This window comes from Fusarium solani (genome assembly GCF_023522795.1).
Source record: "Fusarium solani strain SB1 chromosome Unknown bctg00000003_1, whole genome shotgun sequence".
NCBI classification, from domain to species: domain Eukaryota; kingdom Fungi; phylum Ascomycota; class Sordariomycetes; order Hypocreales; family Nectriaceae; genus Fusarium; species Fusarium solani.
Window position 1 is genome coordinate 2,074,505 of NW_027072154.1, and position 24,942 is coordinate 2,099,446.

General features: G+C 53.7%; 6 protein-coding genes across 6 annotated transcripts; 3 read left to right on the forward strand and 3 right to left on the reverse strand.

The window, feature by feature from the left end:
- Window positions 1–317: 317 nt before the first annotated feature.
- MRS44_006212 (uncharacterized protein) lies at window positions 318–1,843 on the reverse strand (the record flags this gene model as incomplete). Its single annotated transcript, XM_046281898.2, has 5 exons — window positions 318–1,109; window positions 1,192–1,314; window positions 1,379–1,465; window positions 1,612–1,674; window positions 1,757–1,843. The coding sequence occupies 5 exons, from the start codon at window positions 1,841–1,843 to the stop codon at window positions 318–320; spliced, it is 1,152 nt and encodes a 383-aa protein (XP_046140204.1).
- Window positions 1,844–2,632: 789 nt separating this feature from the next.
- On the forward strand, window positions 2,633–5,882 carry MRS44_006213 (uncharacterized protein; the record flags this gene model as incomplete). The annotated part of the gene is made up of 3 exons (XM_046274667.2): window positions 2,633–2,957; window positions 3,019–5,123; window positions 5,178–5,882. The coding sequence occupies 3 exons, from the start codon at window positions 2,633–2,635 to the stop codon at window positions 5,880–5,882; spliced, it is 3,135 nt and encodes a 1,044-aa protein (XP_046140203.2).
- A 576-nt stretch (window positions 5,883–6,458) lies between these two features.
- On the reverse strand, window positions 6,459–8,677 carry MRS44_006214 (uncharacterized protein; the record flags this gene model as incomplete). Its single annotated transcript, XM_046274666.2, has 3 exons — window positions 6,459–6,565; window positions 6,621–8,123; window positions 8,176–8,677. 3 exons carry the CDS (start codon window positions 8,675–8,677, stop codon window positions 6,459–6,461), a joined length of 2,112 nt encoding a protein of 703 aa, XP_046140202.2.
- A 479-nt stretch (window positions 8,678–9,156) lies between these two features.
- MRS44_006215 (uncharacterized protein) lies at window positions 9,157–10,812 on the forward strand (the record flags this gene model as incomplete). Its single annotated transcript, XM_065621687.1, has 9 exons — window positions 9,157–9,249; window positions 9,452–9,478; window positions 9,551–9,616; window positions 9,669–9,717; window positions 9,797–9,880; window positions 9,964–10,082; window positions 10,139–10,202; window positions 10,264–10,408; window positions 10,461–10,812. 9 exons carry the CDS (start codon window positions 9,157–9,159, stop codon window positions 10,810–10,812), a joined length of 999 nt encoding a protein of 332 aa, XP_065477759.1.
- A 331-nt stretch (window positions 10,813–11,143) lies between these two features.
- MRS44_006216 (uncharacterized protein) lies at window positions 11,144–13,015 on the reverse strand (the record flags this gene model as incomplete). The annotated part of the gene is made up of 3 exons (XM_046268469.2): window positions 11,144–11,626; window positions 11,674–12,841; window positions 12,903–13,015. The coding sequence occupies 3 exons, from the start codon at window positions 13,013–13,015 to the stop codon at window positions 11,144–11,146; spliced, it is 1,764 nt and encodes a 587-aa protein (XP_046140200.1).
- Window positions 13,016–13,768: 753 nt separating this feature from the next.
- On the forward strand, window positions 13,769–23,462 carry MRS44_006217 (uncharacterized protein; the record flags this gene model as incomplete). The annotated part of the gene is made up of 2 exons (XM_046268455.2): window positions 13,769–13,842; window positions 13,898–23,462. 2 exons carry the CDS (start codon window positions 13,769–13,771, stop codon window positions 23,460–23,462), a joined length of 9,639 nt encoding a protein of 3,212 aa, XP_046140199.2.
- Window positions 23,463–24,942: the final 1,480 nt, after the last annotated feature.

The window sequence follows — 24,942 nt, forward strand, 5'->3', positions numbered from 1 at the left end:
TGCATTATTGCACAAAGAAAATGGAAATAAATCACCAATGCACATGGTCCATATATTGCTTCAACAAAGAAAATCATATTCATGCATCAACTACATCTCGTTATACCAAGACACCAGCAGCCAAACCTAATCTGTGCGTAGTCTGGGCGTCACCAGTTTCTCATGAGAAATCCGAGTCTGTGTGAAGGACAACTCCGTAATCATTTCGCCGTAGCCTGAATCTAGGTGTGGTACAGTTTACATCAATCACTCCCCAAAAGGAAAACGCGCCTACATCCGGGCCAAGCAGCAGGTATCTAAACTAGGTGGGAGGGTATTTACAGCCTCGAGATGATGGCCTGGGCGTACTCGTGGGTCTTGGCCTTGCCGCCAAGGTCGCCGGTCAGGGCCTTGCCCTCGGCGAGGGTATCAAAGATGGCGGTCTCGATGCGGGAGGCGTGCTCGGTGAGACCCATGTGTCGCAGCATCATGATAGAGCTGAGGAGGAGGGCGGTGGGGTTGGCCAGGCCCTTGCCGGCAATGTCGGGGGCGGAACCGTGGACGGCCTCGAAGATGGAGCACTCGTCACCGATGTTGCCCGAGGGGGTGAGGCCCAGACCGCCGATGAGACCGGCGCACATGTCGGAGAGAATGTCACCGTACAGGTTGGGCATGACAAGGACCTTGTCGTTGTAGGGGGTGGGGTCGGTGACCATCTTGAGGCAGCTGTTGTCGAGGAGCTCGGCGTCGAACTCGATGCCGGGGAAGTCCTTGGCAACCTCCTCGGCGACCTTGAGGAAGAGACCGTCGGAAAGCTTCATGATGGTGGCCTTGTGGACGACGCGGACCTTCTTGCGGCCAATGGACTCGGCGTGCTGGAAGGCGAATCGGAGGACACGCTCGCTGGCCTCGCGGGTGATGAGCTTGATGCTCTGGACGACACCATCGACGACGACGTGCTCAATGCCAGAGTACTCGCCCTCGGTGTTCTCTCGGATCAGGACGGTGTCGACGTTGTCGTAGGGGGTCTCGTAGCCGGCGACGGAGCGGCAGGGTCGCAGGTTGGCAAAGAGGTTGAAGGTTCGGCGGAGGGTCAGGTTGAGGGAGACATGGCCCTTGCCAACGGGGGTCTGGAGCATCATGTTAGAGGACATGGCCATTCATTGTCCGAGGTGCGCCGGATGCGACGGATTTGCGCTCGGGTTAACATACAGCGAGGGGACCCTTGAGGGCAACCTTGTTCTTCTCGATGTTGTCGATGGCGTCCTGGGGGATGGCGGTCTTGCCGTCCTTGATGATGGGGGTGACGTCGACAGGCTCCCAGGCAATGGGGGTCTAGAGGTGGTTGTTGTTAGCACAGGCCTTTTCGTCTTACACGAGGCGAGTTGTCATGACATACCTTGGCGGCGGCAAAGATGTCCTTGACGGACTGGGAGATCTCGGGGCCAATACCGTCACCCTCGATCAAGCTGACAAGAAAGTTGCCCTGCGCATCATGTTAGCAGACTGTCAATTGTGACCGAGGCTGTAGCCAAGCGTTGTGACTGAGCTATTTTATCTCGGCACCATGCTCGGCCCAGCCGAACGCTAGGATCATCCAAATGCTGTGTTATGAGGGAGCGCAAAACGTACATTGGCATCCTTGGTGCCGTTATACTTGGCCACCTTTTCGCCAGCGGTCGAGTAGCATCGGTTCTGAAGAGATAGTTAGTAAAGGATTGGTGGTGTTGTGCTAAAACTCGAGCAGAGAGTTTGGCGGGTGGTGGTGATCTCATACGTAGACGGCCCACGACACAGCAGCGCGGGGAGCTGCGCGCACGGCGTGCCGCGAGGCAGAGGTCTGGAGAGCTCGAATGGCCAGCATTTTGAGGACGAGCGATGCAATTAGACGGGGTGACTACCGCGGGAGAAGCAAGGAGGAGGAGGGGAGAGGCGTGGAGGAGAAGGAAGGGAAAAAAGAGAGGTTTCTTGAGAGAAAGAGTTGATGGGACCAAAAGTTAGAAGTTTCCAAGGGCAATGGATGGGTGAGCCGAAAAGAACGAATGGGCCAATGCTGCGAGCCGACGAGCCACAATGACAGCCCAAAGAGAGCCACTAGCCACCGCGAGGCACGGGCAATTGTGGATATACGGTGGTAATTGTGGCGCACGGATCCACCAGCCTCCACTTTTCCGCGTTTTTTCTAGATCTTGTTTCGGCTACAAGCCTCGTATGCCGCCGGACTTCCGCTTAGCACCTTTTTTGTTGCTACCCTAACGGCCTCTCCGAGCCGACGAGGGGCCGGTGGGGAGCCGCGCCTCACTTGCTGCTTGCAGGACCCTCACTAGCCACACCGCGCGCTTAGGCCATGCACGTCACAGGTCTGAGCCACACTTGAGGCTGGAGCGTTTCACCACCACGGCCCAGCCACATGCATGCGGCAGCTTAGTTACAGCTCACAGCACAGCATCGAGTCTTTAAACCAACGTCGCCTCGCACGACGGCCGCTGTAACAAGACACCACGACACGAATTATCGTCACGAGCGGATCCTATATTACGCAGAGGAGCTGCTTCTACTAGCGCCGACCAGGCGCAATCCAATCCGCCCACCGAAACGAGCATGCGCCGCATCCCCTGATTGTCCCACCTTTAGCTTAAGCTCCGTCGTCATCATGGCCGACACTGAGCGCACAATCCTCGATTTCTACCAGATCCCTACACTGTATCCTTCAGAATGGCCGGCCGAGAAGGACCTGGAAGACCTTGACTCGGACGACGACGAGAAGGATGTCAAGCTGCAGCGAAGACAGTCCAGATACCAGGCGCTTGAGAGAGCTGTGAGCACGCGAAAGAGCGTGATCCCAGGCTCAGAAGGTGGCAAGGGCGGTGTTGGAAACCTGGTTCAGAAGGATGAGCCAGACCCCCTAGGAACTACAGACAGCGTCGTTAGAACGCTGAAGCATCTTGGCCTGCCGCTTCAAGATGATCACCGTCTCCGTACGGCACCGCATCGCCCATAGCTATTGTTGGACGGAGACTGACTTGGCATGATACTCAGGAAACCGATTTCTCCTCTCCTCGACGACATTTTCTCCTGCGCTCTTCCTTTCACAGATGCATGCGACTGCCGACACTCGAAGTTTGCTCACCGGTCTCGACGTTCTCTCACAATCCATCGATCAGAAGTCGGCTTCACTCAAAGTCCTGGTGGAGACGAACTTTGAAAGATTCGTCAAGGCGAAAGCTACTATAGATAATGTCTATAAGGAGATGAAGTATCGCGGCGTCGAACCGCCTTCCGCCCGCGCTCGTGGTCATTCCCGCGCTGCTAGTCGCAGTAGCTTCCGGAACAGCGGCGTTGGGGCTGGGCTGGGACTCAGCAACCCGCTTGGATCACCTGCGGCTGCTGATACGCGAAAGAAGAACGCGCTTACCAAGGAGAGCGAGTATGGTGTTCTGGGTATCAAGGCCCCTCTACTGGACGTTTCAGCCAAAGCTGAGGACGTCTGGGGCCCTGCCCTGGGAGGACGCGAGAAGGAGGAGAACCTCAAGACCGTGTCAAACCACATGACTAGGTTCAAGGACTACGTGGAGCTGAGCAGCCAGGTAGCTGACAGTATTAAGCGCAAGGACTATGAGTCACTCGTCGAGGAGTTTAACAAGGCCAGGAAGATTGCAGATGAAGCGCGACGATTATCCGATGAGATAGGAGGAGACACTCCCACTAAGCCGCAACTCTATCAACTATTGATGGCGGCGCGGATGTGGCATGACGTGGACCAGCAGATTCGGAGCTTCAAGCGCGATGTCTGGAAGAGGCTTGTCACCCTTCATACGGCATCCAAGTCGGACACGATGACCGGTAGAGCCTCAGATCAGCATACAGAGCTCATTAGTCTGCTCCTTGAACTTGGCGCTGACGACAACCCGATCTGGGTCTGGCTTCTGAGCCGATATGATTATCTCAAGGGCAAGATCCAGTCAACAGCAGACCGCTCAAAGGTTGAGATTGAGGTGCTTCGTCGCAGACTGGCTGTCGCCGATAAACCAAACCCCAGCGCGATCGCAGCTCATCTGAGATCTCTTGGCCGGCCGGTCATCGAGGGCAAGCCTCTCACATTCGACTCTGCCGATGTTATTGAACTTTGGGAGAAGATGCTCTCATTCCTGAGCAGCCTGTTGTCGTCCAAGGGCATTCTCGCTGAGGTTGTGGATTTCTGGCAGATGGTCTCAGGATTCATTGATGGCAAGTCCCAAGCAACTCTCCCCGTGGGATATCTCGGAGAATCCAAGCACCATCATGAGTTATCGCCGCAGAGCATCGGCGAGTTGCGGAAGGGAGCAGTCGAACTGGTGGACATGCTACGTGAGCACGTCTTTGCCTTCTTCGTGGATCTGCCACCTGAAGACGTCTCGCTATTGTTCTCACCATTGCCACCAACTCCAAACTCACCTTCTCCTGTACCACATACCCCCAGATCTGGTGGCCTGACACCTACTTCGGCACGAGATCCTCGCTTCAATTTTGACCCGAATAACCTGCCGCCCCCATCACCCAAGAGAGGTGAGGCATGGGAGAAGCTTGCGTTCTGGCCGCCTTGGTCAAACTCCATCAGTGGAGTTCACTACCTATCCAAGATGCTCACCCTTGTTGGCTCAGGAGCATCTGATATGGCGAGCATTGATCCCATTGCCTCAGGAGACAATCAAGTGCTGGAACGCCTCAAGACCCTCGTTGGAGGCTCACGAGAGCGCTGTGTCACTGCCTTGTGCGCTGCGTGGAACCGGGACGCCGAAAACATTAAGTATGCAGAGGACTGGGAACGTTCGGCCGAGCTGGGTGATGTGACAAGAATGCCGGCGAGCTTTGCTGCCTTTGAAGGTGCTCTGCTCACGGGAATGCAAAAGATCCTATATATCTCTGACGCCATGTCCAAGCCAGGAGCGGGAGATATTGTCTTGCCGCCTCCGGCGAAGCTGCTTCAGATGGTGCGCAGTCAATACGTTTCCACCTTGTACAAGGCCTTGAGTGGAATGGTTGAGAACGCCGAGCGCTCTCTGAAGAGGACCGAAGATGACTGGTCCATCGATGGCGAGGGATCACTTGCGTCAGCCGCGATACCTTCGATGGCGGGCAAAGCGGCGTTGAATTCTGGAGACAGGGTGAGTGACATTTCAACAATCCTGGTAGCCTCGTCTTGCTAACATTACTTATAGAACATACGCATGCTCATGACCCTCAGCAACCTCCAATCACTCCGCTCGCAGGTCGTGCCGAGTCTCAACTTGCAGTTTGAAAATGCCTTCTTTGTCAAGTTGATGGAGGAGTCAAAGAAGATCCGTGAAGTCCTCGGACAAATCCACGAGCGACTCTTCCAATCCTACACCAAGCAGTCGATCGAAAGTCTTCGCGACATCATTCAGTCCGGCGTCTCTGCTCCCGACTGGGCCCCTGGTCATGGACAACGCACCCAAACGGCCAAGCCATATGTCTATGAGGCCCTCCTCAGTCTGGTCCTCGTCCATTCACAGGTCTCAACCACGGCGCCCGCCCTCACCTTTGAGGTGCTGTCCTTCCTCCTCGAGCAGACCTCGGTCCAGCTCCTTGAGGCCTTCCGCCGACGCCCGCGCTACTCTCTCGAGGCCCTCATGCAGGCGACGCTCGACGTCGAGTTTGTCGCCCAGACCCTCAGCCACTACACTTCAGAGCGCGCTTCGGAGCTCCAGAGCCAGATCTACCAGGAGCTCGACGCGCGTACTGACAACGAGGCCCGCGCCCGCCTGCAGGGCGAGCTGGGTGAGATGCGCAACGTGCTCAAGCGCCTGCGCGACGCCAGCAAGAACGAGTTTGCCTGCTTCCGGAAGCCCAAGCGGCCGGGCCACGGGCCGAGCCGGAATAACAGCGGCATCTCGTCGACCTAGGGGGCTTCCGAGATGCGTGCTCGAACAGCTTCCGGGGCGACCGAGAGCGGGAAGCAGAAGGAGAAGGAGAAGGAGGTTGAGTCCAACAGTAGTAGTACCTTTGACCCCAGGAGTAGTATCGTTGATGACGGGAGCGTGTGGATATAGTAGCAAGTGGCCATATACCGTGTCTGAAAAAGATTCTTACAAGGAGCGAGCAATGCAAAATGATGAGCAACACGGTAATGCAGTTTATTTCCCGAGTTCCACCAAAAAACCTATATCTTCCATCTCGTCAAGACCCCCCGAGGTATCTCGCTTTGTCTATGCCGTAACGCCAGTTCCAAGTAGTCGTGGCCGTTTTTATACTAGGTTTTTCTTTTTCGTGCCTCCCCCTAAGTAGCCCGTTTGGCTCAAACGCCTATAGTCATACATGCATCATCGTGTGGTATCAAGAAAGAAAAAGAATCGTTGCTTTTTTGTTTTCCGTCCAGTCATTAGCCATTAGTTGGTCGAAAGGTGAAAGTCGGGTTCGCGGTCACTGAGATCCGTTGGCGAAAATGAGATAGGCATGCAAAAACACCTGGCTCATGTCGTCTACGGGGTGTTGGTGATGAGAAGGTGAGAGCAGAACATCATCTCGAGGGACCGAGAGTCTGCAGGAGAGAATTGGGACCCTTCTTGTCGGGCCAGGATAGCGTCATCTGGGAATCGTGATTAGCATTCTTGTTGTAAGATGAAAGGGGCTACTAGACTTACAATCCAGATCAAGGTCCTGGAAGTAACTCGCAACAATAGGTTCTTGCTCCGAAGTGGCCAGCTTTCCAGAGGCATTGCGAAGCGTCTGTGGCAGAGCCTTGCGAATGGCCAACAGCATCTTGAGTAGACCTGCCAAGTTACCTCCCTGCTGCGTGAACACGCTGGGATCCCTCTCCAGGGGCCACCCAGGACGAAGATGGTCCTGCTCCCAAGCCTTGAAAGCCCACGTCGATTTCTCGAGGCAGTTGAGGAAGATGAGCGCCGTGAGATACATCTTGAAACTGACCTTGACTTTACTGTCCTGGAGTACTCGGTGCATGCCGCTCAGCAGGGCCTTGGAAGTGTTGTTTGCCTTTCTTTCGGCTGCTGCGTTCAGCTGCATGCAGATGGTGGTGTAGATATCGGCGTCGTTCTCGCTCTCGGCCTCTTGAATACGTCGTGGCTCCTCTCCCTCACTTGCTGGCTTTTCAATAATGTTCCACTGTCTCTCACGGTCGATACTCTCGACCAAACCCCAAAGTTCCAGGGATTTTCGGAGTAGATCATCCTCGCCTTCTGACAGTTGCTGAATGGCGAGTTCCAGGGTGACGCGCATGAACCTCGATGGCTCACGCTCAATGAAGAGGTGAAAGACATCCCGCATATAAGCTTCCACCTTGCCTGGGATGTCCTCCTTGTCCTGATCGATCATGATGACCTGCCAAAAAGAGTCTTTGCTCCCTCGTGTCGCAGCCAATGTCTCACTAGGCTCTAGCAATGCGACAAAGGCTTCCATAACGATGACTTTGCCAATTTCGGGGAAGTGAGAGACCTCAATCACAGTGCCATCGTGGGTCATCTGGAGCTGGTTCTTCAGCAGGTTGATTCGATTCTGGGACAAGACAACCTGAACACCAGCCGAGTACAAATCCAGTTGCTCTTGAAGCCTCGTCCGAACGCAGCCAGTTCTCCAGACGCGAGGCGACAAGACCTTTCGGCAAGTATCACATGGTGTTCCCTTGCCACAGTTCTTGCGGAGGATCCTGCATCTGATACAGGCACCGATCTTGCGGACCTCCTGGACCTCCTTGCGCCGAGCTGCTGTGAATCGGGATCGAGAATGCCGGGGCCTCCCATTCAGCTGCCCATCGCCCGTATCCATGCGTACACCGCCTCGGTTCATCTGAATAGGCGCAGGGGGATGGTCAGGGACAATCGGCACTGGCGATGCGGTAGCCAAGTATGTCATTTCGCCCCATGGCTGCGAGATGCCCCCATCAGGGGCAGTTACCGCACTTGGGGAGGTTTCGACGGGAGGTGCGAGTTCGACGGTCGGAGGCGGTGTCGATGAACCATTTTCATTGACGAGCTGGGGATCGAGAAGCGACGGGTTCAGCCGCGCCGTGGCAGCAACAGCAACAGATATGTTGGAAGCATCTGGCGAAGCAACGCTGTTGGGGAGCAATGCCTGAAGTCGTTCCTCGGGAGATAGTTCGGGTCCAGGAAGCGGCTGTTGGACTACGGCTATCACTGAGCGTTAGTTCAACTTCTCACAACGGACCATGTAGCGTCTTACCCCTATTTTGCTGCTGTGATCGATTCTCGTAGCTCACGGGAGGGTTGTCGAGGGTGAATTGCTCATGAAGTTCGAAACGTTCAACAACGTGAGTACTGGCGGGGTCGGCGGGGTCGGTGGCACCAGAAGCGCTCTGGCCACGGTTGTTCTCATTAAGATCGACCTGTCGCGAGGCTTCGGCAAGAGTCTCAAGAGCACTCCATCCTTGGGGAAGGTTGGGGACGTCGACAGTCTGGCCGTTGGTCTGCGTATCAGGAGGCGGTCGCTCTGGGGCCGCACGAGCGTTGGTGATACCATGGAGCTCGAGGCAGGCTCGCATGCGGTCCGACTCGGAGATGGCGGGGCATTTCTTGGTGATGTGTGTGGTCAAGCTATCGATGCGGCCCTTGGGAAAGTTCTCGCCGCATTGCTTACAGGTGTGCGGATACCTGTTGCTGTTATCGTTGAGCTTGGGACCTCGGACGAAGTACTCGAGGATGAGAGGATTGGGCTTGCGGCCCATCGCGATTGCGCGCTCACGGGCGGTGGTTGCAAGCGCCTGGCTCGCAACCTAATCCGTCAAGGCGTAAGAAACGCCTATTCCACCAAAAAAAGACCAGAGCTGGACGTCCAGTCCCGTTCCGTTCAGAAGAAGCAGGCAGATGGCACCGTAGGGCTGGCGGAATTGGTGATGGGGATTCGCCGTGGCTAGATTCTGCCTCCTCAGACCGACAAATTTCTCACACCGCCTGTCGAAAGCCGGCCGAGGGGTTAATCCGAGTCATGGTTGGGACGCTGCGATTGGTAGAAAACCTCCGATGCAGAGAAAAGTCAAACGTCGATCTTAGTCATCACCCGTGCACCCTCCAAATCGCGGGGTCCCCTTCATCACACCACGAAAAAAAGCTACACCCCGCTGCTCGATCATATCCTTGCTCGTCCTTGAATTACAAGGTTCAATAATTGCAATTGAACGCGGAAACACCTCCAAAGTCTTCCACCATGAAGAACATTCAGCGACTTGAGCTGCCGGCCGCGGCTGACATGCATGTTCACTTGCGCCAGGGTGAACTAATGGACTTAGTAGTCCCGACTGTGCGTCAGGGTGGAGTTGATACGGCTTTCGTGTATGGACTCTGTATCCTAGAAGAGAGAATTGAGAGAGCTAATAGAAGAAAATAGAATGCCCAATCTTGTATGTGGCTTTTGTAAATTCCGTGTTTTGAGTGATTTATTTCAGAGATGGCTCCATCATGACATCTATGCTTGTTGAATGGTTACTGATGTTTGATTACAGCTGCCTCCTCTCACATCGGTTGAGCAGGTATGTAACTTGTGCCCCATTGACACAGAATTATCCTATGCGACCTATGACAAATACCTAACTCTTGCATAGGTGCTCGAGTACAAGTCAAAGCTTACTGCCATCACCAAGGATGTCAACTTTCTCATGTCGCTCTACGTTAGTCCTGCCCCTATCCATGATACCCATGGCGTACCCTAACTTCTGACAGCTTCACCCCTCTGTTACCCCAGAGGTTATTGAACAGGCTGCTGCTGCCGGTATCACCGGCGTGAAGCTCTACCCTCAGGGCAAGCTCCCTCCTCCTGTTGAGATGGACATGGCACTTATACCATACAGGTGTGACCACCAACTCTGAGAGTGGTGTTTCGGACATTACGGCCTTCTACGACACTTTTGCCGCCATGGAGAAGAACGGAATTGGTGAGCAATTACATCTATGAGATTTTGTTCCCCTTTCAGCTGGGGGTAGTGAACCAGGGGCTGACATCTCCGCCTGTTTGTAGTGTTGAACATCCACGGCGAGGTTCTTGAGTCTCTTGCACCAGCTGGCACTACCCTGGAAGAGGCTTTCCTCCCTACTCTGAAGCAGCTCCATGAGCGATTCCCCGCCCTGCGCATTGTGGTATGTCGAGACTCAACCACCCCTCGACTAAATGGTGACTAACATGGAGACCAAAGCTTGAGCACTGCACGACTGCTGCTGCTGTCGAGGCCGTCAAGGCTTGTGGACCTACTGTTGGTGGTATGTTCTCCTCGCCTGTGAGATCGTACAAGCAATCAGATTCATCTAACGCCACTAATAGCTACCATCACGGCTCACCACCTCTACCTCACCTCCCACGAGGCTTGCTGCGATCCCTTCGCCTTCTGCAAGCCCATCCCCAAGAAGCCCACCGACCGCGATGCCTTGGTCAAGGCCGTTGTCAGCGGCAACACCAAGTTCTTCTTGTAAGCCCATTTCCCACCTTTACTCAATTCACATTTTAACCACCTCCTGTAGTGGAAGTGATAGTGCCCCCCACCCCCTCCAGTCCAAGACCTCTGCCGAGCAGGGCAAAGCGCCCGCCGGTGTCTTCACCCAGCCATATGTGACGCAGCTCGTCCTTCTCGGCCTCGAGGAGGCCATCGAGCGGGGAGTCATCACCGACGCCGACGTCACCCAGGAGAAGCTTGAGAACTTCTTCAGCCGTAATGGACGCCGCTTCTACAAGCTCCCCGAGGTTTCGGAGAACAAGATCATTCTGGAGAGGAAGGGAGAGAAGATCCCCACCAGCATCCGGAGTGCCGATGGGAAGAACGAGGTTGGCATCTCCAGGCACGGGGCTGAGGTGTTCAGCCTGACCTGGGCTTGAGTCATTAAAAATGAGCTATGATTGGAAACCGGAGTTGCGGCATAGGGTGTGTTGAGCATAGAATGAGGAGTCTAAAATAGGAAGTGCGTTGTGAATAGGGGTTCTAACCCGTGTATGAGAGCACCCGTCTCCAATGGTTTCGCGTGAACAAGTCATCAACTGTATAGGTACTCAGTCGCACGATTCTTGAAATAATGCACCGCATTTCAAGTAACTATTGCCATCCGTGTTCTGTATAGTAAACATCCATAACTCCGTGCTATGCTCCCAAGTCTACACCCGCCCCAAGTAGACTTGAGGGTATCTAGTTCAAACAAAATACCTAGCCATGTTACCTAGATTCCTCATCCCTCCCCCACACATTACGGAACTCGTCATCGTCGTCTATCCGATAGTTTGATTGATAATTTGACATGAAGCCGTGAGGCTGCGTCTGATTCTGAGTTCCACTCCATTCTGTCGATTCTTCGTTGACAGGGCTATCACCTCCATCATAGGTCCGAGCGTGGCTGGCTTCCGCGGGCGCCGGAGGACCCTTGCCCAGGCCGAGCTTGGCTGGGTCAGGTTCTGCGTGCTTGACGACCTTCTTGGACTTCTTCTTCTTTTTAATTGGGACCACGGGCTCCGGAACAGGCTCGGGCTGAGGCGTAGGGGGAGAGTCTCTGCTCCTCTGCTTGCCCTTGTTGGTAGATGAGGCCGTCTCTGGTGCTGGCGACCTCACAGATGGGCTGTGGTAAGCAGGAGACCTTGTTCCAAAGCTTCCAGGAGAGCGATACCGGTCCCTCAGGGGTTCGCTGGCTGTAATCACAGGGTACTGAACGTGGTTAGAAGAGGCAAAATATTTGGGTCCATTCCACTTACGTTCCAATCGCCATATTCAAGCTGCCGCGCCTGTGCATACAGGCGATCCTCGTCAGCATCCAGCTCGGGTTCTTCAAATGTGCCATGGGTGTTTTCGTTGATCAGATCCGGGCGATTATGGCTTGCCTCCCCATTTGATCCAAGCAGAGGAGTTGTCGTATTGATCTCGCCAGGCTTGGGAATCCAATACTTCCCTTTTCCACCACGTTCGTATCGCATGCCTTCCTTGAGCCTCGCCAGACGTGACTTGGAATCTTCGTGGGCCATCACTTTGTCGCCAGAATCGAACACTCGGTACGCATAGGTATCTCCCCGAAAAGTGATTTTCGAGTCCTCGATCAAATCTCGTACGCCAAACGCGTCTTTGAAGGCATGGTTGAGAGGCATCCGCGCGGACAGGATGCTGTTATCGGCAAAATCATGCCACGAGAAGGCGTACCAGTGTGCCACGGCAAAGATGGGCATCTCAATACAGATGAGAGCATCCTGGATCGCAGCTGCGAGGTTGTCTGGCGTGTATCCCTGCACATTGTCGGGTATCGCACCTATCCAGACCAAGATGGATAGGAAAAATCCTTGCCAGTACGAAGCAAAGATGATGAGCTTGATGCACAGAAATTTGGGCACTGGTCTGAAAGGTTGTAGGTCTCGGTTCATGCAAACCCAGAAAAGGCCGAGAGAATACAAACTGACAGTGACGCTAATATTGTATATGATGCCACTCCAAAGGTAGCCAGAGGTGAGTCCGATATAACCTTCTTGGTATGTTCCTGTCGCTTTCATGATGACGGCAGCAAGGGCAAGGATGGGCTTAAGCCAGGCATATTGAAGGATACCTCGCTTGATTGACAGGAAGGTATACGGATCTGAGATATCGACCTTTGGTAGGACGTGGTTGAGCGGCCAGAGGTGGTGAACAGGAGCTCGGCCATGCGTCATGATAATGAGGGACCGCTCTCCACCGAGATAGTTGATGAGCAGCTGGAAGAACGTGTAGATCGTAAAGGCCTCGTAGATATCGCGGATTGGATCAAGGAAAGCGGCAGCTTTCAAGGATATCATGCTGGTCCATGATGCGATCGAGTATATGGGCACCATAAGAAGGATTCGGACGACATATCTTTGCAGGAGGGGCTTTCGGTAGTTCTTGGCTTGCAACAGTATCGAGCTGTAGTTATAGTTAGCTATGTGCACCGGCAAGCTGGAGTATGGGTTTGTGAGGTCCATACACGACAGACAGTATTGTCGCTGCTAGGGACGCGACGCCAGATACTACCGTAGTGGCATAGGTAAGCTTCTGGCCTGTGCCGCCATTTGACATGGCCTCGACGTAGTCATCCATGGCGACGTGGATTCAACTCTTCTGTCCCGTCGAGATGATCTAGTATATGGGCAATCGGCTGGCGCGTCCTAGCACATGACTGACGGTGTGCGCAAGGTTATGTATGATGAAGGGGGAGATGAGAGAAGCTCAGTGGGATGCACGAGTGTCGACGGTGGCGCAAACCGGTGATGACGACACCGCTCGGACGGAAACGCCGTGATTATCGACTGCCGCCTTGCTAGCCAAACTGTCGTGGACGAAGCAAAGACGACAGACAGCCAGATGATGTCCTCGTTGCCTTGTCGCAGGAATGGATGGGTTGGTAGGGCCGGCACGGAATTATGTTTCATGCGTCTAGGTAACCACTTTCCTCCCATGGTAATAACCTAGGGCGCACTTGCCGTAATAGTTCATGGGGAGGCCAGGAGCTTTGATGCCGCTTATTTAGGCGTGTGGGGCGCTAGACCGTGGCCCAAGACCTCTGAAGCCACACCAACCACAGTGGCTCCGCTACCCTGCGTCCGCTATTTGACAGGGGGCGGATACCAGCACCTCAACAACCGCGTCGCGAAGCGACATTCTTTTGGATTGGATGACCTGACAGCTCCTGACCGACTATAACATTAACCAGCTGTTATGCTTCACCTGCGGAACCTCGCAACACCTTCTGTCCGCTAAAGTATTTCCAAGCTGTCGATGTGCTCTAGATGATGCGACGTATCTCCCTGCTACTTTATGGAGCTTGCTGAGCTCCGTTGAGCTACTTCCAACATGAATATCACACTGGCCGCCCTCGACAATGCGATTGTTGTAGCCAGAGACACCAAGACCCCCAAATTCAATTAGTATGTTGGATGTTGTTTGTTTGCCTTTCGTATACTGACTCGAACCCTCTCGTAGTGAATTCCTTATCTTTGTCGCCTTGTGCTGCATTCTGGCCATCTTCTTCCTCCTATACTTCAACCGAGTCTTTGCGTCGATCGTCTCCTACTTCATCCGAGCCTACACCTGGCACCAGTATCGAGTCTACATCGACATCAAGGCTATACAAATATCTCTCCTAGGCGGTCGAGTCTTTTTCACGGGTTTACGGTATCATGGCGAGAATGAGACGTTTATGGTCCAGCATGGTTACATTACATGGAGATATTGGCTTCGACGAGTTCGCGACGCAGACATCATCGACTCCCGACGATCCAAGCTGCCGACCACCGATGCTACACCGTCGAGCGACATAAAAAATTCCGAGCTTCCCTGCCGTATACAAGTGGACCTGATCGGCTTGGAGTGGTTTGTGTACAATCGAAGTCCAGCGTACGATACCGTCCTTTCCGGTCTTACCCAGCACCATGACCCAGATGCTCGATCAAGTGGGGTGTCGGAAAAGGATGAATCTGCATTGCGAGCTCGGGGCCCCAAGCTGGAGAGGGATGCTGAAGGCGAAAAGGGGCTGGACGAGAAGCAAGATGTGGACGCTCAGGCGAGGTACGTGTACCGGCGCACGACGACAGGTCTCGGAAGCGGCGAGGACGACGAAAACACCCACAGCTGTGAAATGGAGCTACCATTCATGATACAGCTGTTCCCTATACATCTCCGCTGTCAAAAGGCCGCCGCTGTCATGGGCAGTGAGAACACAAAGGCGATCCTCGTTGCCAGGGCAGACTCGCTTGACGTGGAAGTTGACGCTTCAGAAACTACTACGCGCGATCCTTACAGACAAACCTTCAAGGTTCAATTCAAACATCCAGTCATCGAGTTCAAGGATAATGAGGACTTTAAGGAGGACCAAGCCACCCGGGCCACCCGGGATCGCGACAGTACTCAAAGTCAGGAGGCGGTTTCGAAGCGATCACTCTTTCGTCATCATCGGCGAAGAGCTATCAACTCTCTGCGCAATCTGGTGCCCTATTGGCGGCGCTCTGTTGAGTCCTTCTCTACCGATTCACGGGCCGTGAACACCGGAGCTTCGCAGGTTCCAGGCGCCAACCAATGGCAAGGATTAACACGTTATCTGGATGATCGTGATCGGGATGACAGGGCTCGCTGGGGAGCAGTCGAGTATGCCGCTGTGACCACAGTCTTGGATAGCCCTGAAGCGGTATTGACCGTGTACTGGGACGCTGTGGGAAAAGTCCCTGATCGAAGTCATGGACATTCCAAGGCGTTCCCACTCAATATCAACGGGAGTGAGCCTCCGGCCTGGGGCATGAATTTCTCTGTTAAAGGAGGAACCATGAACTATGGTCCATGGGCAGACCGTCAAAGGGCAGACCTGCAGCGATTCTTTTTCCCGTCACTCTGCAAAGATGCAACCCCTGCGAGGCCGCTGAAGCCAGGGGACTGGAGAGCCGCTACCACCTTCTCGCTTTACGTTGAAATAGACGACACAGTTACCTTGAGAGTTCCTATAAGGGAGGAGTCCAAGAACTGGCGTTGGCGAGGCAAGGAACCTCCGATGAAACACCAGAAAGCGCCCACGAAGCGGAAACAGAGAAACAGGGCGAAAAAGAATAGCAAAGGAGACGCTACCCAGCTTCGCCCTGCGGGATGGTTGGAGGTAAAACTTCCAGCCAACTCGTCGGTCAAGTTCAATATGGATATGATGGCAAGCTCGACTGGTTACACAACGAAACTCGACGTCGACCTGCCCAGCTCAGAGCTCTGGAGTTCTGTCAACCACGATCTGCTCTGGCGATCAAGTGCTCTGCAGGTATCCTGTGATCTCTCTAACCCGCTCTCCTGGAACTCGCTCAGGAATTGGAACTTCAGCATTACCAGCTCCAAGATGGATCTGTTCATCTTGAGAGACCACATCTTCCTTCTTGTTGACCTGGTTGATGACTGGACAACTGGTCCGCCCGCAGACTATCTCGTGTTTGTGCCTTTCAAATACCACGTTCACCTGAAGTTGCAATCGTTGCAGCTCTACCTCAATGTCAACGAGGCCAACATCATTGACAAAGCAACTGTGATAGAAGACAACACTTATCTGGTTCTCTCTAGCCCTTGCTTGACGGCCGAGGCCTGTATCCCTATCGACAGCTTCCGACCTAGCAAGAATGCCATTCCTTTTGACGTTCGCGCTGATCAGTTGGATCTGGCACTTCGAGTTCCCCAGTGGAATACGCAGGCGGCGTTTCTCTCATCACAAGACTTCGGTCACATCGAAGGTCTTGTGGTGGACGGCAGTTACAATTACAATGCGACAACATCAACCACAAACACGGACACGCTCATCCTCAATGTCCGTGGCCAGTCCCCCTACGTCTACCTGTATGGCTTCCTCATCCGGTATATCATCCTGCTGAAGGACAATTACTTCGGAGATTATGTCCACTTCAGAACCTTGGATGAGTATCAAAATCAACTCCAGTTGAAGGAGAAGAACCCAGGTGCCGAGGCCGCAAATCAACCACCCACTAAAAAGTCAAACGATATGGACGTTATTCTTGGTGTCAAAGTTGAGGATCTCAGGATTCTGTTGCCAACCAATCTCTACTCAGCTGATCGCTTCGTCCAAGGAGAACTTGCCAGCGTCGCCGCCGATTTGCGTTTCACAAATTACTTCATGGAAATCGAGATTGAGGTTAGCCCCGTGAGTCTCTCATTGGGCAGTTCGGAGGGTGCTCTGGATTCTCCTGGCATGTCATCGTCGAATACCCAGCTGTTTATCGATGGCGTGCGCTTATATGGCCATAAACTATTTGGTCTGCCGCCCACGGAGCCCGCCTACGTCTGCAACTGGGATGTCAGTGTCGGCAGCATTGCAGGAGAGTGCACTTCCGAATTCCTTGTTGCGGTGGCAAGAGGCGGCAAGGCGGTTGCTTTCTCCTTTGACGATGTCGAGAACGCCCTGGTACCATACTCGTCTCTGGTGTTCTTCGATATCACCTTTGCGCGAGTTGCTGTCGAGTCTGTCCAGGTGTGGTTACATGTCGATGAAGCAGCGTTTCTGGTGTCAACCGACGCCATCGATGTGAATTTCAATGATTGGGCTAGGTCACACTATTCGAAGCGTGCCGACATTGTCGTCCCAAACATCCAAGTCTCGTGTGTCAACGCGGAATCAGCAGCAAGGCAGAAGTCCAGGTACCAACACCCCGTGGAAACGGAAGCTCACCTGCGAACCACTGTCCGACTTGCTGTGATTGGACGCAAGTTCAACTTCACCGAAGAAAGGAAAATCCAGCAAGAGCTAGTGCAGCGGGAAGATCAACGGACACATCGAGCCGAGTTTCTTATCCTACCGGAATACTTGGATGATCTTGTCCCAGAAGTGGTTGATCCGCCAGCCCAGTGTGCGCCTCCTCCACCTCATCCAGCCATCTCACTCGAGGGCGAGGACGAAGACGTTTCGTACAGGACATTGGCGTCACGCCGGTCCCGAGGGCTGAGTCACAAATCCTCATTCCTTTCCCTTGCCGCTTCGGAGAATGGCAGCGTTATTCTAGCACCGAGTCAACACCGTGCTCGATCCAGATCAAACCAGGGTAATTACCTTGATACTGGGTCTGGTTTGTTGGACAGTCGACCAACTTTGAGGCAGAAGGGATCGTTTGTATCACATTACTCAACTGGAGACTATGCTACAAAGGAGGGTCTTGCTCACTCTTCCGTGGCTTTTTCCAGCCAGTATGTCTCGCCGCACTTCCCGCTGCAAGGTCTGCAACCCAGTACACGGGAGGTTCCAGTTCAGGGTACTGAAGAAGGCGAGGAAGATGGCATGTTTGACACAATGTCGATCGGGTTGGATGACATTGATCCAAATGGACTGAGCGAGGATCACCCCTATTTCAGTGCCTTGGTTGAGTTCCCCTCTGGCATATCAGCATTTGCCAACCCATCTTCAATACGCTACGCCGCCTCCCTCTTGGATGCCCTGCAGCCGAATGAACCAGAGGATTTGTTGGACGCCTTCCAGATCGGTGCCATGACTAAAATCTTCGACCTACAGAAAGAACGGGGAACCAGTGGCCAGATCAAGGATTTTATGGTTCGAGTGCCCAATGCCAACTTCCGACTTCTCAACCCGACATCTGAGGACCCTTCGGACTATGTCGAAGACGAGCAGGACCAGTATGACCTCACAATTTCAAAGGTGTCATTGGTTGCTCGAACGACAACCAACTGGGAGGACCCTTTCAAGGAGGAAACGCGCAATTCGAAGACTTCGCTTCAACTACGGCTGGGAGCAGCTGAGATTTCGGCATCCGAGCGTAAGTCGTCGCTTCAGGAACCTCAGCCGGCAGTCATGGCACAGATTGATGAGGTCACTGTGTCAGTTGGTGCGAAAGAAATCAGGTTCATCGAAGCCGAGATCGGCTCTGTGGTTGGAAGCACTGCTTCGGGCAAGATTGAGTACCTGGCGTCGTTGATCCATCGAACTGGCACTGTTGCAACTGAGTTGGGGCATCTACTTTCTGAGACCATCACGAAGCACCAGAACCGCCACAGGTACTTCACATATCGCCTCCTTGAGGAGGGCCAGTCGACTAATGATCCATCTTTCGTGGTCCGGCCTTCGGCTGTGCTTCGCTCAGCGAACGAGCACCTTCGCACGTTTGATTCTTGGAAGTTGGTGATGCGACTTCGTCAGATATGGGCAACCATGGAAGAGTACACCAGGGCTCAACTCGTCCATCAATGCTTGACTGGCTCTCCTGATGTCCCTGCGAACGCTGTAGAGTACGCGATAGCAGCACTTCAAAAGTGGCGTGGCTGGGACTTGGAGGACCTGGCGCATTCGCTCGTCTTAGTGAACATCTTTGGTCCGATCGAAGAAGTGGACGAAGGTCATGATGACCAGCTTCCTCTCTCCGGCGCTTGCAGGCTAGGAGAATTACAGCTTGTTCTCGACCCGGGGCCAAAGCAAAACAAACTCGGCTTCATCGATCTGGCCGCTAGAATCGCCCAGCAGATGCCCGAAGCCGTGGACAATCAAGACGAGAGCGCGAAGCCAAGCGTCCCCCTGACGACATTGAATATCTCGTGCGCGGAAGCAGGTATCAATCTGAACTGGGAACTCTGCGAACTGGCTGAAGACGTATTGCAACTATTCAGCAAGAGCCAAGGCCAAACCCAATCTATGCCCGTCATCCCCAAGCCGAAGCGCCCAGCGAAGCCAAACCCTGCTGCTTGGCCACCGGTCCATGTAGTGGTGGAAGTGACTCGAGGTGCGGTGGAATTGGAAACCATCAACCTTAGAGCCAAGACATTGAGTCATGGGCTGAAGATGTCAATTCTTCACCAAGCTGGAGTCGACACTTCGAGTTCGCTGAGCCTGATGCTGAACTGCAACGCCATCACTTCCTCGCTACACAGTAACGCTCATGCTCTGGGAATGTCTCAACTGAAGCACCCAAGCATTTTCCTGTCACACGAACTCCATGATATTGACGACACGTCAAGCCATACCGTCAAGGCCAGTGCCAGCAGTCGAAACCTGACCATTGCGGTGAAGGAGGACCCGATTGGACTGATGGAAGTTCTTGACCGTCTCTTTGGTGACGAGATTCATCAGGTATACGGCCTGAAGAGTCAACTTTCCAGCTTGTCAAAGCCCAAGGAGCCGAAAGAACAGAAGAGGATGTCGGACCGGCTCTCGAGCGTGAGGGTCAATTTCGCCATGTTCCTTGACGAGTACAGCGTCTCGATTCCTTTCCTGCAATCTCTGACGTACAAAATCACCGGAACCGTGGCGCGAGCGGCAACAGCAGCCAACTTTGGAAAAGAAGTCATCTTTGATTTCGACATCAAGGAAAACTATCACGAGATGCAGATCAACGTCAGGAATGAGCCTCGCAGCATTTCTCTCTTGCAGATCCCTCCAACCAACGGCCGCATCACCAGCCACATGAGCCAGACGGAGCACCAGATTACCGTTCTCTCATCCTTGGAAGTCGTTCATCTGGACGCATCCGCTGTCTACAGCCTTCTCACTGCACTCAACAGGCCCCAGATATCCAGTGCCATTCAAGAGCTGCAGGAGCAGACCAAGATCATTCAGGGGCATGTTTCGGAAATCTTTGGTTCTGACGAGCTTGAGATAACGGAGCCTGTCATCGAGCCGATTAGGTTGGATCATCCAACTGTCAAGGTCGTGTACAATGTTCATTTGACGTTGGCTGGCCTCCATGTCTTTGCCAAGACATCTCTCAAGTCTGAAGTTGAGCCCATGGCTCAAGTTCTCTTCTCTCTGGACAGGGCTCATCTGCACGCGTCTAACCGACACGAGACACATGGCCCTATCCTGAAGTACCCAGAGCTCCACGTCAACCTTAGTCACATTGGTCTTGATATCCGAAGAGGCCGTGAGGGCTCCATGAGATCCTGTGGAAGCTTGGGTGTGGGCGTGACGGTTTCCGCAAGCTCAACCCTCGGCTCAGACGGCAAAGAAGATTGGTCCTTCAACTTCAGCAGCGACGACTTTGAATGCAACCTAGCTCCAGAAACCATCTCGACCGTCGTTGATGTTCTGGGGTACATGGGCGAGAAGATCAAAGATCTGGATACCTCCCGCGAGCTGGAATACCTGAGAAAGCTACGACAGTCCAAGCCAAGAATCACCATCAACGGCGACGAGGAGCTACCAGAAGAAGTCGACATCATCGACTCGGTTCTTGCATCAGTTCAGTATCAGTTCGAGCTTCGAAATATTCGCGTCTGCTGGATCGTTGCAGACAGCAATGCTGATGAGTCAAGCACCAAGGAGGATCTTGTCTTGTCGGTCAAACTGTTCGAATTTGGCACTAGAACCCGACGATCTGCTCGACTGTCGATTGAAAACTTCCAGCTTCAGATGGTGCCTCCTGGTCAGGATATGAATGTTCGCTCACTTCACTCGGCGCTTTTGCCCGTGGTCACATTCAATATTGCCTATATGTCAACTGCCTCTGCACGACGCATGGCATTCCAGGCTGTGGGCGAGTCTCTGGATCTACGGCTTACGTCCGCCTTTATTGTGCCCGCTGCACATTTGACCGAGTCCATTATGCTTTCGATGAACAATGTGGCACAAGCATCGACGCAATGGAACACTGCAGTGACAACAGAGAAGAAGCCAGATGAGGCACCCAAAACGGGGCAACAGCGAAGCATCTTTGGCAACAAGAGACTGGAAAGTCTGCTTATCGATGCAGATTTTGCCGGTGCTGTTGTCTACATTGCCAACAAGAAGGCGATGGACAGTTCCAAAAACTCGTTCGGACGTTCTTCGATGGCTGGCAAGTATGGTCAGTTCAACACGGAGGATTCTGGAAGTGGAACGGCCCTTCGCAGTCCTGGACTGGCCTGGAAAGTCGAATACAGGGATGATGCGCATGATGACCCCTCGCTCTATGGAGAGATCAAGGTGGACGCTTCCAGCAACATCATCTACCCTTCTGTTGTTCCGCTCGTGATGGACATGTTGTCAAGCGTGAAAGAAGTTGTCAAGGATGACGACGAAGCCGCGCCAGCCAAAGAACCGGAGCCATCCAAGCCGAAGGCTCACAAGTCCGGAGACGAGGATAACATCATCACTGCGGACCCCAGCGCTGTGCTAGGCCGTCTCAAGCTCAACTTAGGTCTGCGCATTTGCAGACAAGAGTTCTCGCTGAGCTGCCAACCAATCGCCCGTGTCGCCGCCACGACGTGCTTCGACAACATCTACTTCACTGTCAATACCGTTCGGTCGTCAGAGCAAGGCAACTTCTTTGCGATTTCCGGAGACTTTACCAAGTTGCAAGCGTCTGTACAACACGTGTACTCACGCGAGTCCACCGCAAGCTTTGAACTGGACTCGATCACGCTTTCGTTCATGAACAGCAAGCACGTTAGCGGAACCAGCGGAGTTTCGGCCATCATCAACGTGAGCCCCATGGTGGTGTCTATCAACGCCAAGCAAGCACAAGACTTCTTGTTGTTCCGCGAGATTTGGTATCCCAGCGAGCTGCGTTCACCACCCACGGCTCCAGTCGCCAAGCTGGCAACTGAGACTTCTCAGGGCGGCCATCTAGTACAGAGATATCAGCAAGTGGCGGCAACAGCCGCGTTCCCATGGACTGTGACTCTTTCCATCGCAGCCCTGGACGTCACTATCGACCTTGGACAAGCCATTGGCAAATCTGCCTTTGCGATCAAGAAGTTCTGGGTGTCATCCAAGAAGACGTCAGATTGGGAACAGAATCTCTGCCTCGGCTTCAATAGGATCGGTGTCGACTGCACTGGTCGCCTGAGCGGCTTCGTGGCCTTGCAAGACTTCCGTCTGCGAAGTTCGATTCAGTGGCCGAAACGAGAAGAGGCACTCAATGAGACACCCCTGGTTCAGGCGTCGATCGCCTTCAATGCATTCCGAGTCAAGGCTGCGTTTGACTATCAAGCCTTCTTGGTTGCCGACATTACTTCTTTGGAGTTCCTCATGTACAACGTACGTGAAAGCCTCGAAGGCAGTGGTGATAGACTGGTTGCAATGCTCGATGGCGAGGCAGTCCAAATCTTTGGCACAACAACATCGGCGGCCCAGGGCATTGCTTTGTGGCAAGCCATCCAGAAGCTTGTTCAAGAAAGAAGGGAGAGCTTTGAGAGCTCCCTGAAGGAGATTGAGAAATTCATGAGCCGGAGGTCCACGGCTTCACGGAACACACTACCACAGATCGAGCTACCACCGAAGCTGAAGGTGGAAGACACATTGTCCAAATCACCCATCTCCCTGGACACGGATGTGGTTGTGACACTCAAGGCACTCAACCTGGGCGTATTCCCCAGCACATTCTCAGATCATCAAGTGTTCAAGGTGGAGGCGTTAAACGCCTATGCTCGGTTCGCAGCCAGCATGGAGCAGAGACGCATCCACAGTATCTTGAGGATGATGTTGGGTCAGCTTCGCATTGGTCTTGCTGGCGTTCGCAACGTGGAGGCGCCGAAGACGTTGAGCGAGATCTCTGTCGAGGATGTGGTTCAACGAGCAACAGGATCACGAGGCGGGACGATCCTCAACGTTCCCCAGGTCTCTGCAGTCATGGAGACATGGCAGAAGCCACGAGCAAACGAGATCAGCTATATCTTTAAGAGTGCATTCGAGGGCAAGGTGGAAGTGGGGTGGAACTTCTCCCGCGTCAGCTACATCCGAGGCATGTTTGCAAATCACTCCAAGGCACTGGAGCAGATCTGGGGTAAGGAAATCCCCCTGACGGCGGTCAAGATCAGGGGAGTTCCAGGAGCAGAAGAGGGAGAGGGTGAGCAGCAGAAGATCACGGCAGAAGTCAACGTGCCCGTATCCAAGTACGACTACGTGGCGCTGGAGCCGCCCATTATCGAGACGCCGCAGCTGCGTGACATGGGCGAGGCGACGCCGCCACTCGAATGGATCGGTCTGCACCGTGATCGACTACCGAACTTGACACATCAGATTGTCATTGTGTCACTGTTGGAGTTGGCCGGCGAGGTAGAGGATGCTTATGCTCGCATTTTGGGATCATCATGAGATCAGTCATGGATGAAAATCATGGGTTATGAAGGAGGTTGATGAGGTTGCAGTACTTGTCCGGCGAGTGAGTCACTCGGCGACAGTAAGCATGACGAGCAAGCGAGGCGTTTGGGAAACTTGAAACAATTTCTGTCTTTGAACCAAAAGGGGTAATTATTGTTGGAAAGAATACTAATACACGATTTTGCAACTGGACTCGGTATGAGGTTGATATCGAGGCTCCATGTCAGGCTGGGTGAAGCTGTTCCTGTCAGTCCGAGTGGAGCGGTGTGTAAAAAAGTGAGACAGCAAGAGGTGGCCTTCAAAATAAAACATACGTTTTATGAGGCGTGTTACATTCAAGGTGTACTGATGTTTATGTCGACCATTCCGAGTGTGCGGTGATTTTTTGCTCGCCACATGCCTCAAGGAAGCTAGGTACCAGGATGGTTCCGGGATAGCCTTACTGTATGAGGAAGCTCTCGCATCGGATCTTGACCATTTCCATGGAATCCCATTGGATCTGCCGCGACGGATCTGACGGGCTCGAAGCCGGAAAAGCTTCCCAAGTCCTCCAATGGGGGCTTGGGCGAGGCCAGCCTCTCGTGGTGGTCTGAGGTTTGAGCTGTGATGTGAGCGGCGGTACGGCAGAGGATCGGTCGAGTTAGGTACCGGCTTGGGCAGACACGGCCGGAGAAATACACGGGGACAAAGGCGGTGGATTGTATCCCGAAGTCGACTTGGCCTGTGCCACGGATGGAAGGTTGGGCTCGAGGTGAGGCCAGGCCAGGTTCGTGTAGAGATGGATGGGCATCCGTCCGAGTGGAGGAGGGGTGGTGGTGCGGGAGCTCCAGCTCAAGCTCCAGCCCACTTCCCAAAACCACCACACAAGGGCACACACACACACACACCGGGAGAGAGCCCGGGTAGATGAGATGACAATTGGCATCGGCTGTTGAGTCAGCAAGTGAAGAGTCAATGGCAATGGCTCATCACCGAAGCATTCAACGTTGATGGACGTCATCAAGAGTTGCTCATCACCAGGCTTAGAGCCGAGCAGAGGAGGGGGAGGGGGCGAGGGAGGGGTGCCCGTCATGCTCGGTTTCAGAGCTGTCCGGGCAGGGCATGGAACAATGCCAATCCCAATCCCCCATGGAAGGAAAAAACTGGCCGTGCTTTTTGTCCATGTTCTGATATTGCCATCCCATCCCATCCCATGGCCACCATGGATGTGTGTCCCCCATGCCACACTTGCTTTGCTCATCCCCACCCGGAGAGAGTTGGATTATTACTCCTCGCGGTGAGTCTCTCGGCGAGAGGAGCATAGCCATCCATGATGGCGGATGTCATATGAGGCATGGTTTAATAATGGTAGAGCTTCATTGGGAGGGGCACAGAAGAGTTCGGTGATTAGTCATGATACTGAAAAGAGAGTTGGAGAGCTCCCAGGGCTGTGAAAGTTTCCCACGAATCAGGGTTGTTGCCCTTGGACGTGCAC